Consider the following 15,322-nt stretch of genomic DNA (forward strand, 5'->3'; position numbering starts at 1 on the left):
ATGGCAAGAGGAAGAAGGCACTAGAAAGAAATTCTGTTACAGGAAAATCAGCTTAATAAGGTATCAAGGCTGGGAGCCTTGTAAGACCAGGAAAAGCATCAGTGATATATTATGAGTAGATCAAATCAGTTGAGACAAGAAGTGAATTCAAAGGGATAACAATATCCATAGATGTACAGAAAATGGGGGCCACTTCAGCAGCTGCACATTTTATGAATGTGAGAGTTGAAACCCAGATACCAAGAAAAGAGACAAGCACCTGGGTGAATATTTTCACTATTTGGATGTAGTGACATAATTCAGAATTACCTCAAGTATATGTTTTACTCTGTGATGCTAACATATTTTGACTGAAGTGTTCAGACTTGTGGGATTATAGTATTTTAAAACATCTTAAAGTGAAGTACTTCAAAGCAGTGTAAGTAGTTTTGACAACTAGTTGGACCATTTTATGTTGCAGGATAACATCTATTCATCCCATTTTTTATGGGGAGAGTCAGATTTTCTCAGAAGCATAATATGAGACAAGAGGCAGTTTAAAAAATACAGCATTTGCATTAAAGTCGGAGTGTAATAAGTATTTTCTGCTTTTTTTTAACATTAGAAAAAAACATTCATCTTGAAATTACAAATGATCTCAAGTTTTAAGGTCAGCACAATTTTTTTAAAAGTTATAGAAGTTATTTGAAATTTCCATTTAGAAAATAGAGATTACCTCAAAACCGATCTTGAAAACTAGGGGAACTTTTAAAGTACCTATACTGAATGTAGCTTCCCTGGAAGTCTAAAGCCTACCTTTATATCAGCTGTTCTCTGCATGGTGCTTCCTGTTTCCTTGGACCTTAAATGTTGAGGCTTTTTTTTAATATACTTTAAAATAAAAATTTGGGATTTTTTAATGTGTTCCAGACATTTAAAGTATTTTTAAATCAACTGAGTCTTTCTGTATGTTGTTTGTAGAAAAGTATGTTTAAAATAGTGCTTACACTTACCAAAAAAAAAAAAAAAAGTAATTTAAGCAGCTGGAAATGGCAAGAGGACATACAATAGCAAAGCTGTAACAAATTATTAGAAAATATCTTCATAAAATGAGGTCAGTTTGTTTTTCTTTATGCTAGCAAGTATTCAAATTGTAATTTCTTGTACTACTCTGATATTACTATTCCTCTCTTTCTGTGAAAGATAATTATTTTTAAATACTTGTCACAGTAAATCTATGCTTCTAGTCCTTACAGATTTTCAAATGGACAAAAACCAGACAGATTGCTTAATCATCTAAGATTTTTTTTCTGATATATCAAGTGTTTTATTTCTCAAAAAATGCTTTTACAATGAAACATTTATTTTTAAGCGCATCTGAAGAATAATTTTTCTCTTTGTCAACCTACAGAAACAGAGTTTTATGGTAGGAAATGGGCACTTACTCTTAACCTGAGGCATGTGATACTCATTCAAAGTAAACTGTGTATCTGTCATGTCTGTCCAATGCATCGGTGAAAAGTACATCCTCAAGATGAATTTGTTTATATGTGTGTTTGATGAGCGCTGTTTTGAAATGGCTAGTGCTCCGCTTGAAACCTGTTTCTGGCATTTTAAGTAACAAGCTTCTGCTTTACTTTGGAAAGCCCCATTCGGTTTTGTTGCCAAAGAAATGAGGTGTCTCCTTTTCAAAGTCACATCTTATTTGATTGTATATAGCAGAGTTCCTTGAAGCTTTCATAAGGCACTCTTATAATTTACCCATGTAATTTAAGGACTCAAAGTCTTTATTGTGTAAGTCCTAAAAATTTACTTTTCTACTTCTGTCCAAAAGTTAGACTTGTAAATGTAGATCAAGATTATAAACAATTTTCTGTGCCATGTAAAACAAACATCTGGAAAAATAGTTTATGCAAGTCCTGCCATGAGGAAGTTATAGTAATGGATCAAACTGACCTTTTGACTATAACCACTTTTGTCAGAAAGACTGTACTAGAACAAGAGAAGATCCCTTCCAACCCAAACTCTTCTATGATTCTAAGAGAAGATAATATATACAGAGCAGTATAAGATGCAGATTGTTTAAAGGGAGAAGAGTAAGCTTAATAGTCTATTCTGAAAGATAAAATCATATTTATCATATATTGATAAAGTATTTTTCTGAAACTCTTAGTTTTTCTAAGAAGTACATATATCATAAATTAACACAACAGGTTAATAAAATTTGAGTTAGGTTTCTGCTTTGCATAAAGTGCAGCTGAGGCTGATTTGGTTTTTATCCTTGTTTGTTTGTTTGTTTTTCTGATGTCTTACATCAGTATTTATGTACATTTGTATATCTATACACACACATAAAGATATAGTTATCACTGTCAATATCTTTCACTTTAAAAAGAAAAAAAAAGTGTCTAGGCTTTTCTGTTTGCATTTGAGATTGCTGTTTGTTAACTGCACTGTTTGGATTGCCACCATGTTTAAGGGCTGCTGATTCACTGGTGACTGACAAGACTTCTTTTTTTCATGGAAATCATCAGTGTCTGGAACTCTCTTCAGAGCAGCTTGTGCTAATTAGACTTTTAAGTGTCAGCTCTGTGGAAAGCTTTTTTTGCTGCCTTCTTAAGAAAAGCATCTGGGCTGCTAGAAAAAATCTTTGTTAGATTAATAACCAAGTCCATTTAAGTACTATCATTAATGCTCACAGGTCCATTGGATTGCCAGTTGAAATTTAAAATACCTATGTTTGAATCAAAAGCCAGATGTACTTGGGCATCACATTATGTTTGCATTGCAGTGTCTTACTAGTTTTCTACACCATTAATAATTCAAACTAAGGTGATGCTATCAGGACTGTATTGCTTGGCGGGCACTTTCTGAAGGCTAAAGATTTTATTGGGAAAGCTTGTGATTCAAATCACCATGACATTTTTTGCATGTTTGCTATCCATTTCAATCTTACCTATATTTATTCAGTTTTTTATACTATTACTTATCAAGGTTGGTGTAGAAACTTCAGAAGAAAATTCCATACATAAATATTACTTTTATTCATAGTATGTGTTTAAGCAATATAGAAATTCATTGTTTATGAAGTTCATTAAGAGTTTCAGTGCTCTTGAAACATACTATTCCTAGATTCCTGAGAATATAATATACTCCATTAAAAATGCTTTAAAATTGAAACACTAGGTGTTTTTCTTTAACTGTGCTATATGGACATGTGCTCTTTTCAGTTCTTTCATCTTGTGTTTTTAAGTGTTGGAAACACTTTGATTTCAGATGGACTGAAAATTCAGGTATACGCTGCTCTTGATCAGTAGTAGAGGGGATATCTGGGTGATCTCCTATCCCTTTTCATTAAAGGATCACAGGATCACAGCATGGTTGGGGTTGGAAGGGACCTCTGGAGATCACCTGGTCCAACCCACCTGCTAAAGCAGGTTCACCTGAAGTACACCACACAGGAATGTGTCCAGGCGGGTCTTGAATGTCTCCAGAGAAGGAGACTCCACAACCTCTCTTGGCAGCCTGTTCCAGTGCTCTGTCACCCTCAAAGTAAAGAAGTTTCTCCTCATATTGAGATGGAACCTCCTGTGCTTCAGTTTGTGCCCACTGCCCCTCATCCTATTGTTGGGCACCACTGTTGGTCCCATCCTCTTGACATCCACCCTTGAGATATTTATAGAGATATTTATAAACATGGAGATATTTATAAACAGTGCTCTCACTCTTTCCTCGTAAGGAAGGTACTCTAAGCCCGTAATCATCTTCATAGCCCACCGCTGGACTCCCTCCAGTAATTCCTTGACCTTCTTAAACTGGGGAGCCCAGAAGTGGACACTGTACTCCAGATGTGGCCTTACCAGGGCAGAGTAGAGGGGGAAGATAACTTCCCTCAACCTGCTGTTTACACTCTTTGTAATGCACCCAAGGATACTGTTGGTCTTCTTGGTCACAAGGGCACATTGCTGACTCATGGCCAACCTGTTGTCGACCAGAACTCCCAAGTCCTTCTCTGCAGTGCTTCTTTCCAGCAGGTCTGCCCCTAATCTGTACTGGTGCCTGGGGTTGTTGCTCCCTAGGTCTAGTGATTCTACACTTGCCCTTGTTGAACTTCCTTAGGTTCTTACCTGCCCAGTCCTCCAGCCTGTCCAGGTGTCACTGAATGGCAGCACAGTCTTCTGGTATGTCAGCCCTTCTTCCTAGTTTGGTATCATCAACAAACTTGGTGAGGGTGTGCTCAGTCTCTTCATCCAGGTCATTGGTGAATAGGTTAAACAAGGCTGGACCCAGTATTGACCCCTGGGGAATACCACTAACTACAGGCTAACTGGACTCTGGACTGTTGATCACAACCCTCTGAGCTCTGCCATCCAGCCGGTTCTCAATCCATCTCACTATGCACTCATCCAGCCCACACTTCCTGAGCTTGCCTATGATGATATTGTGGGAGAACCACATTAAAAGCCTTGCTGAAGTCAAGGTAGACAATGTCCACTGCTCTTCCCTCATCTACCCAGCCAGTCATAGAAGGCTGTCAGGCTGGTCAAGCATGATTTACCCTTGGTGAATCCCTGCTGACTATTCTTGATGACTTTCTTTTCCTCCCAATGCTTGCAGGTGACATCCAGAATGAGCTGTTCTATCACCTTTCTAGGGATGGAGGTGTGGCTGACTGGCCTGTAGTTTTCTGGGTTGTTCTTCCTTGGAGTGACATTGGCTTTCTTCCAGTCCTCAAGCACCTCTCCTGTTCTCCAAACATGTTATGTTACAGGAACTTTGTTCTCTTTTTTGTTGTTGTTGTAATTAGTGCGTTATAATTTGGGGGGTGGGAGTAATATCCTTGTGGGCTGAACCATGGCTTTTCAACAGAGAAGTTGTTAATGTCTGCCCTCTTCGGAAGAACCAATAGTGTGATAATGTGATGAAGATGTTCATCAAGAAACCAGAAAATGTTAAAGAAAATTTATCATATTATGTGGAAGGAAATACCCATCTCTGTGGGTAGCAGTAATGGTGGTAGTAGTAACAAAAATACTGCTATGATTTAAGCAAAAATTCTACTTTTCTGAAGCAGCACATATTTCATTTGGATATTTACATTTTTTATAAGAAAATGTAGTCCCTTAAGCAGTTCTCCTAGGGCACAAGGTAAAGCTTTACTCCCTTGATTGATATTGCATGTACTTTCTTGTGAATTAACTTGAGAAACAGTGATCTACAGAGTGAGGTAATTTGAATATTTTATATTTGGCATGTATTCATTCAGTGGTTTTGTTTGTTTGTTTCAAAACTCAGCTTTCCTTATAGATAAAGAACAGGATCCTTCCTTAAATTTGTCAGTGAGATGATGTTACTGTTTTCTAGCCAACACTTTTCAGATACTAAGGGTTTTAATTTGAAGCTGTGTGTTGAGACAATGGAATTCACTAGGAATACCTTAATCATAACAAGGGAAAAATTGTTCAACCTTTTATTTTCTTTCTTGTGGATTTAACCTTGGAGCAGTTCCAGCTGTGTTAATAAGCCCCAGGAATCTGCAGTGAACATAGATGTATTGAAAGAAGAAATTCCTTCTCTTACCTAATGCAGAGACAACTAAGCAATTGCAACAGCTTACTGAAGACAGTTTATTTTTCTCTACATGTGAAATTAATAACCAAGGATAAGACATGAAACTAGTTCACGGCTAGTAGTTAGCTGATTTACCTCCAGTAGCTGTTGTTGGATGTGGCTTTCACATATGAGGTTGACTTCATTTAAAAGGGGGAAAGTCGGAAAACGTTAATGCCATTTGATGCTTTTGGACATTTCTAGAATCAGGAGTCTAATTTAATCTAAATGAAATGCAAGTCTTCTGTTTCATCTGTCACACTTGAAAAGGGGAAACATAAATGGTTCCCTTCAAGGAGTGCCATGTATAAAAACATTATTGGTGGTATATATTGAGTATTGTTAAAAATGCCTGCTACTGCTGACTGCTTCTTCTGCAGACAAGGTATGAAGCTTGCGATGTGCATAGTTCTTTGGGAATAAATTGCTGGGCAGGCAGGACAGTAGACAGCAACTGATAGGACTCATGTTGTTGTGTGGAAAGGTATTGCTAATGTGCTTGAAACTGCTATTTTAGAGGCCAAAAGACGGTTAGAGGACTTCTTTTCCCTATAAAAACTATAGAGCATTGGACAGTTTTCAGTTATTATTCAGCATCAACAGGCAGATGGAAGTTTGGGAATTCTCTTCCAGTAGATCCCAGTAAATAAGTTTTATCCAACTGAGGATAGCCATCATCAGTAAGTGTCATGGTTTAACCCCAGCTGGAAATTAAGCACATCACAGTCGCTCATTCTTTCAGCTCAGTGGAATTAGAGGAGAGAATCAGAATGGTAAAAGTGAGAAAACTCATAAGCTGAGATGAGAACTGTATACTAATTGATAATAATAATAATAATTAATAATGTAATGAAAATAAAAAATAACAGAGAGAAATAAGAAAGACAAGTGATGCAAATGAAAGCAATTGCTCACCACCAGCCGACCCAGCCAGTCCTGAAGCAGTAGACCCCTGCCAACCCTTCCCCTAGGTTTATTGCTGAGCATGACATCATATGGTCTGAAATACCCCTCTGGTCATCTGGGGTCTGCTGTCCCAGCTGTGTCCCCTCCCAGCTTCTTGTGCCTGCCTACTGGTGGGGTGGGGTGAGAAGCAGAAAAGGTCTTGACTCCGTGTAAGCACTGCTCGGCAATAAATAAAACATCCCAGTGTTATTTCTTACAGCATAAATACAAAACATAGCCTCCATACTAGCTACTATGAAGAAAATTAACTCTATCTGATCCAAAACCAGCATAGTAAGGAAGATATTTCTGAATATTTTGCATTATAGTAATAGGAATGCCCACAACACTTCAAAATGCAGCACTGGATTTTGTCTGTGGCAAGAGTAATTTTTCCATTTAGTTTTCACACTTTGTAAATTCATTTGTGTTAGCTGAAGTCAGAACCCTGGTGCCTGCTGCTTCTGGTGTTATCAGCTCTACTATTTAGGGCTACAGTGTTAAAAGCAGCTCTGTATTTTTCAGTTTGCCCATCAAAACTTGAAAGATGATGCATGTAATTGTGGAACTAAAGTCACAAAATAGTTTTAGAATTATTTTTCTTATTATTTCAGCCACTGGAGCATAACATTTCAAATAAAACCTTGCATTTTGGCATGCTTCTTACTTCTCTTATTTTCATAAAGTTAGAATAAATTATATTTAACATTTAGCTTGAGGTGTCATTTGAAGGATTTCCATTTTTTGCTTTGAACATGTTTTGCCTTTTTTTTGTTTCCCAAATTACTTGTACCCCTGCTCCATTTTTTTTCTCCTGTCTCTGGAAAAAAATAGTGAAAGTTGAAATATTTTGCCTTACTCAGATCTAACTTGTGATAGTTTTGTGGGGTCCTGAACAACATTTTTTGTCACATGAATTCTATGTCCAAAAACATTCAGCCAACTCTGTTGAGAGCAGCACTGCCAGATTAGTGAGGGAGTTAGAACATGAATTTCATGTTGTGGATGAGATGATGTGCTCACAGATTGATGCATACTTGGATTGTAAGAAGAATGACTTTTATCTTGTTAATATAGAATGCTAATTATCAATATTGAACAGTGATAATGTAGGGGCACAGCTCTGTGCTTTGCATTCTGTTCTTCTGAGTCCATCAGAGGAAATACCCGTTCAGATTTTTGTCCTATTGTAGACATCTATTTTCATTTACAATAGTATCAATATTCATATATATGTTTTATGACATCTTATTAAGGTGCATACCAATGCTTTTAAATAACACATTTTCTGCACGTTGCAGTCTATGTAATCAGGTAACATCACTGTCAGGTAATATTACCACTGCTTGTGATTTCTTTGCAATCTTTTATCCCATTTTCTGCTAAACTCAGTTGTTCTGGCTTATAAGTGAATTTCTGTCAGACGTCTATTTATATATTTGGATGGTTCTGACTGCAGTAAGGTTTCATATCTGTTTGGGGTCAAGAATGCCATAATACATGTAGTCAGTATAATAAAAATAATTAAATGTGGTGGTTGTGTTTCCTAGGAATAGCATATCTGAGTGGAATGTGCAGTGAAAAACGAAAATGTATAATTGCAGAGGACAACGGTCTGAATCTTGCCTTTACCATTGCCCATGAAATGGGTCACAAGTAAGTATACACTAGTAAAGGTGACAAGTAAGTATACTCTAGTATTTCTTGACATCTAATATTAATATGATTTGATTAATTTGATTGTGTACGTCAAATTTCCTGTTTTGTTTAGGAAGGTTTTAAAATTTGATTAAAAATATGGAAAATAATTTTAATAATAACAGTAGTGATGTATATTGATATGTAGTATGTAAATTAAGAAAATATTTACAACCTGGACAATACAAGAATTTAGGTTAGCTGGAAGGAGGAAAAGCAGGTGCCCCAAGATGTTTTTTCTTTTGGGACTGTGATATTGTGTATCAGTTCCAGCTCTGACTGTTGTTGCCAGCAAACATTTTAATGAGATCATGACTTGGAAGAGCCCTTATTTAATTTGGCTTTCTCAGGATAGATACCATTAAAGTGTATAAGGGTCATTGGTCATCCCAACATGAATACTTTTTCCTCTCCCTAACAGAAAAACATGACAAAGTGAAGGTGAAAGTAACTACCCTTCACATTTGGATTGGATGTTTTTACTCATTCCATGAAGGATACTTTGAAGCAAAAGTGACATATTCTTGTGTTGCAGTAATCATATTTGTTAGTGAAAGTTGTGTTGGATTCTTAGCTTCATTATTTGTTACAGAAAAATAAAAAGGAGAGTCCTTTAAAAAAAAAAATAAGTTAAATGGACCTGTGTATTGACCTGTCATTTTACCTGCAATGCCTGGTCTGCTCCAGGTATCTGTGTATATACTTTTAGAACAGCAGCTTCAGGGTGACAAGAGAGAGATATGTTTTGGTGAGGTTAGATATCTTAGAACAAACACTTTGAATTAAAAGTCATTTGGTTTAAGTTTGGTCAAAGCTGTCTGGGAATGGAGGCCATAGCATCTGATGTTGAAACATGCAGTTGATTACAAGAAAGAATTGGAACTTAAAATATTTCTATTGAAGATTTTTCCTGGGTGCAAAATAAGCAAATTCAGAGCAATTACATGACTTCAAGGAAAATAGTGATGTGAATATGAGATGCTGCATGAAATTAATATTTTCTATTTTGTCTTTTTTGAGTTTTCATAACTGTAGGAAGCAGCTCCAGGTTAATATAAGCCAGATTGTTTGAGTGGTAGTTATGATAAAGGAAAGACTTCCAAAGAAAAAATTGTTTGTATTTTGTAGCCACATGCTGTCGTTTTTCTTTTTTCACTGTATTGTTTGCTAACATTAGAAGGGGGATGGATAGAGGAAGACTCCTTTTTCATATACTTGCTCTTACTATAGTAAACCAACGATAAGGGGAAAGAAACAACTAAATAAGATCTGAAGAGAAGTTCACTCATGGAGTAAACTAGAAAATTACTTAAGGCAGTTATGAAAATACTGGACAATTTAGAGAAGTATCAGTCCTGCTTTATGCCTTGCACGATAAAAATGTGTTTAGAGAATAAGAAGCTTGGCAGCAAAATTACTGAATTTGAAAAAAGAGGCATCTTGATCAACAAGAAATGTGACACCTTAAGCATCCTGAGAAATGGTGATTTACCAATTCCTAGATTAGGAAAATGGGAGGTAGGTATAACATTTTTGCAGTTCTGGGAGATGTGTTGGTTCTGCACTAGCAAGTTGGAGAATGTCTGACACTGATCATGTGAAGAAGGCTTTGTCTTGCAACAGACATATCAGACCTATCTTTGACATTCTAAGGGCTGGTGGATGCCAAACAGTATCCAGAACAAGTTAGACAGGGAAGCTCATTGGTGCTGACTAGTAGTTCTTCCAAGACTGCTGCATAGGCTAGGATCTATAACGCTTGTTGCACTTCATCCTCAGCTTGAAATATTTTCATGGCTTTGCATTGCTCTGGGACTAAGGAGGTATTTAGCATAATCTTCCTACAGGAACATAAAACCATACTTGTTCATATATGAATCCTGGGAAAAAATGTTAAAAGCTGCACTATGAAATTTCAGAACTTTCAAATCCCTCCAAATTAATTCAAATAAATTCGGAAAAACAAATCATGGTGATATCCAAGCCATCGTATTCTCGCAGTAGTAAGGTCATTTGGATGTCCTTTGAGACATTCTCACATTTTTCTGCAGGTACTATAATAGACATTTGCAAACAATGGAAATAAAGTACAAACCAAATCTGGTTTCCTAGTAAAGGAGAGGACATTATTTGAACCACACATTTCTTCAAGAAGTTCAACCTTACCACATAAGTGAAAGAATAGGTAGCCAGAGATGAGCAGCTGCCACAAATACTAAAAAACAAGGGGCAGTTTCAAGTGCAAAACATATGTAGGAATAAAGCCTGATCCCTGCTTCATTGTGGACCCAGATTCCTTAACCGCTACAGTCTGAAATATTCTTGCACCAAAGAGAGTAAGGTTATATTCCAGCGACATTTCTTTACTCTTCATGACTGTCTCTGTCTGATTGCAAAGACCACTCTAGAAGTAGCTGACACTTTGTGGAGAGACAATATAAAAATATTGGAAGAAAAACATTTGAATGAGGGTCCCACCTAAAAGGACTTAAAGAAATTCAAATGTAACTGGAATATTTCTCACAGATATTAGAGATTTGTCTTGCTCATTCTTAACTGTCTCAGAAACAGAGATTAAATGATCACCATCTAGATCAGTCATAAATTTTTTCCTCATCGTGTTTTCTAGAAAATTTTCACAAAATCTTTCTGAATCTTGAAGTTACTTAACTATTACATTCTTTTTTGCCTAATATCTTTAACCATTCTAGTTGTTCTTGTTGTTGTGTAGAGAGTCCTGTTCAGGTGTACAGGAGAAGCAAAGACTTTCTCAAATACTTTGCCTCCCAACGTACAAAGAAACAACCCTGAATTTTGTCTTCTGTACAACAGGTGATATGCTTACCCATAAATTATAATGCAAATAGGCTCAAAACGGATGCAGTATAGACTGTTCATTTTTATTGATCAGCCTGAGAACAGAAATGAACAAATACATTGAGAACTGCCATTGTTTTAATGAGTATAAAGGTAGCTTTTAAAAAGATAATATTTTGCTTTCAGGGAGCTTGTTTTTTATGCACCAGCCTCCATGCTGTTATCTGTATGTTTGAAATTCATTTGTCTCTAGTAAAATCTCATGATCACTTGCACAATCAGAACAATTTGGCAGACCTCTAAGGTCACTGTCATGAATTGAATAATTATGGATTTAGGAGTCTTTGCAGGGGATGGGCTATAGCCCTTTTCTGAAATCTTAGTTTGTTTGCATAGGAACACAGTTGAAGAATTATGGTTAATTATATTGAATACTTCTGATACGTGGATGTTTATTAAGTAATGTGTAGGGTTTTTTTAGTTTTTTCAATTAAAACAAATATTCTCAATTAAATACAGTGGCTAACTAAACCTTACTTTCCAATATGAAGTGTCTTTGTTCTAGACATGTATATTTGAAAGCAGATGATCTTCTAATAACATGGAGAAATAACACTGCAAGTTAACTATCAATTTTGTAAGCTCTGTCTTGAAATGTTGGGAGCCAGTCTGTGTAATCAGACATTAAAAACCATAACACATTGGCGGATTTGGTTTTAATAAACAAATCCTTTTTATTAAACTGAATTTAAAGCAACAAGGTAATTGTATGATGTAGAATTTAGTTTTACAGAATAAAACTAACAACAATAAATTAAAGGACATTGTCTCCATTTGGAGAACTGAGAGAAGAAGAGAGAGAATACTATTATTTCAGTTCTCAAGTAACACATATGTCTTCATTTTATTTACATGATTGCTGCCTGTAGGATATGACTCCTTCTTAAGTACAGAGAAATAAAGACCAACTGTAAACTGCAGTATCTCAGAATACATTAAGTAACATTTCTGTGCTCTAAGTGTACTTCAAATACTGTTTTAAATAGTTGAAAGAAATACTGCTGGAATTTCTTTGAATCAGTTTCATACACATCAGCATTTTTTTTTTTCTGGTAAGTTTTTTGTGAGATATGAAATGTACTTTTATTTTTTTTTAAATGTGAGATATTCTATGAGGTATTTTGTAGTTCTAAACAGGAAGTCTATGCAATTTTTCAATCACCTACTTAATAATTCACAAGCAAATAACATATATATTTTTTTCTGATTATACTAAACAACTCTAAGAAATCCAGTGGAAATTGAAGAGAGTTTTAAATGGTAGATAAGGTAATGCTGATGGAGCATCAGTTATTCCATGTGTTTTTGTTATCACAGTCCAAAATATGATGACAGAACACAATAAAAACAACAAGGGATATGAAAGAGACTGTATACCAATCTTTGTGAACGAGTAACTCATGTGGAGTAGGGAATCTTATCAAAGTAACTAAAAAAAGAGCTATCTTGACATTTTTAAGGTTAAAGTAGAATTTTACCATTGAATTTGTGTTTTACAAGGAGAAAAATAATTTTCTATTTTTGTTAATAACAAGACTTTTTTTTTGTCTATTCGCTGAATACCTGATAGCTCCATCTTTTTCCTGATTACAAATTTTCTTTGAAGAAATGTTACATGTCAATGTTTTTACTTGGCATAAGATTAAATTCATAAACAGTAGACATAGTTATTTATCTTGAAATACTGTGTTTTGCAGGGTGTAGCTTGAGTATCATGCTTGACAGAGGTGAATACTTTTCCTATATTATATACTCTCTGTAAAAAACTTCAGCAAGGGACCTCATGTATCCTCATGTTATAATGCTAAACACGTGTCACATCAAAGCTTGAAGTTATTTATGTATGTAAGTCAAAGGACCATAACACTCTGCTGTGCCTAGATGAAGCTTCTTGATACATGGTGGTAGAAGTGTTAGGTTGCTACAGAAGAAAGCAGCTGTTTAGCAAAAGTTACCAAGTCTTCTGGACAGTAGCATGCTGCATATGTTCATATCTGTATATGGATGTACATGCTGCATTTTTTTACCCAATTTTTTTAAGATTGAAAATGTAATCTAAGTTGTGAACATCCTGAAGAACAAGCAATGATTCACAAAAGATAAATATTAATTGCCTAAACATATTTTGATTTTTTTCTTTTTATCATTGAATTATTAACAAGATTGAGATTCCTTGTTCAGTAGATTCTTTCTTTGAAGATAAAATTTTTCCAAAAGAAATGATCTTCTACCTTTTAGCATTGTTATTTTTCTGTAGCTGGGTTACTTGCCTTTCAATTCACTTCAGACTAAATAATTCATTTACTAGTAGAACTATGTGTCTTATCCCATTTGTGCAATGATCTGTGAAACAGTCTTATGTTTTAAAACACTTACGAAAATAATACAAGAATTACTAATTCACTATCTGGGATTAAAAAAAAATATCTAGTAATACGTATTTTTTGCATAAATTCTATAAAATAGCTTATAGAAACCTGCTATTAGTCTGCTTGTTTATATAATTTTATCCATAAAAATAGAAGTGTGATAAAATTTTTTGTTGAAAAGTTGTGATACAGCTACTGTCAAAGTACTGCAGATTCTGTTTCCCTGTCTTTGACAGTCAAATAAGTGGCATTATTTTCACTTATCAAATGCATCCGTATGTTACTGTGATATACAAAATTTCAGATTAGGCAAGCTGTTGGGACAATCATTGTGCTATTAAATGCCATATAAGCTTCTAAACCTTGTTGTTGAAGAAATTTTAATCATTCTAACACAATATTATATGTAATGATGGTGACAACAACAACAACAAAAACTATGGAAACAATAATGGCAGGATAACACCTTGTAAGTAATTAATTCTTATTTTTATTTTTAAAAGTAACACAATCCATTATATGTTTGTGATTTATAGGAAAATAACTTCAGTAAATTTACAAATGCTATGACTTACAAATGTTATAATAGAATCATAGAAACACAGAATCAAGAATGTTCTGACTTGGAAGTAACACACAAGGATCATGGAGTCCAACTCCTGTCCCTGCACAGGACAACCCCACAGTTCACACCATGTGTCTGAGGGTGTTGTCCAGTCTCTTCTTGAACACTGTCAGGCTTGGGGCCGTGACACCTCCCTGTTCCAGTGCTCCACCACCCTCTGGGAGAAGAACCTTTTCCTAATGTCTAACTTAAACATTTATATCATTTATAAAAATATGAATTGTGAAAGAAAACAGATGGTACCCTGATCCCATCACACATCACAGGTATAAACTGGTAGCAGCATTCATAGGTTTACTCTCTCTTTCACAAGGGAAGGTTTTTCGATAATTTTTATTGTGTCATGAGTTTTAGTACTATGATCCTGGGTCTTCAGTTTACATATATTGTTCCTCTGCTGCTTATATGTCTTGGGCTGAACTGTTCTCTTTTACGATTTGGGAATATATTTATTGTACTGACCGTTCAACAACCTATCCTTGGTTCATTGGGTACTGGCTCTTGTGGTTTTCCTAATCCATCTCTTATTTCCTAACCTGTGTCATTGTTAGTGACTGTAAAACTCTGAACAGTAGTAGTTCTCTTTAATCTTATTTACTTATTTATTTACAGATAGACCTAAAGTATTTCTCCACATCTATCTGAACTCTCCCAATTAATTGCTCTTATATTAAGTATTTGATGCTACTCAGTCTTTATGCCTGCATTGTCTGTTTCTAGTTTAATAGCATCATTCTTGTTCAGCTGCACTAGCATGCATTTAAGTGCAATGTGGTGGTGGTAACCAGGTCATCACCCGCTATTTACAAAACACAATGAAAATAATGAATAAATAATAAAAAGCTTTCCACCTAGAAGAGCGTGCAGTCACTGAGCAAATTCATGATGCCATGAATGTAGCACACGCAGGAGAATTTTGGACTCTTGTAGTGAGAAGAAACCTAATTCTTTCCAGAACATGTATACATAGCCTTATTTAATTTATTTAAATATATCATAATGACTGAGTACCCTTTATTGAGACTTAAAAGAGCTTTTATTTCTTAATGTACAACAATAATCAAATCAAATCAAAGTGTGGTTTGTACTTTTTCAGTATGTGGGTTGACACTGGAATGCATTTTGTGCCTGCAAGAAAATGACCTAATCCCCTAATGGTAGGAAAGATGCTGTTGTCTATCTTGGATCCAACTGTGTGCATATAATTGCAGCACTAGTG

At 35.4% G+C, this 15,322-nt stretch overlaps 1 protein-coding gene across 5 annotated transcripts in view; it reads left to right on the top strand.

Moving 5' to 3' along the window:
• ADAMTS19 (ADAM metallopeptidase with thrombospondin type 1 motif 19) overlaps positions 1–15,322 on the top strand; it is a 147,800-nt gene that overhangs the window by 68,197 nt on the left and 64,281 nt on the right. For all 5 annotated transcript variants that reach the window (XM_065045717.1, XM_065045714.1, XM_065045715.1 and 2 more), the window contains one exon: positions 8,085–8,190. In XM_065045717.1, the coding sequence (XP_064901789.1) occupies positions 8,085–8,190 (106 nt within the window). The remainder of the gene's footprint in view (positions 1–8,084; positions 8,191–15,322) is intronic.

Source organism: Columba livia, chromosome Z (assembly GCF_036013475.1).
Source record: "Columba livia isolate bColLiv1 breed racing homer chromosome Z, bColLiv1.pat.W.v2, whole genome shotgun sequence".
NCBI classification, from domain to species: Eukaryota; Metazoa; Chordata; class Aves; order Columbiformes; family Columbidae; genus Columba; species Columba livia.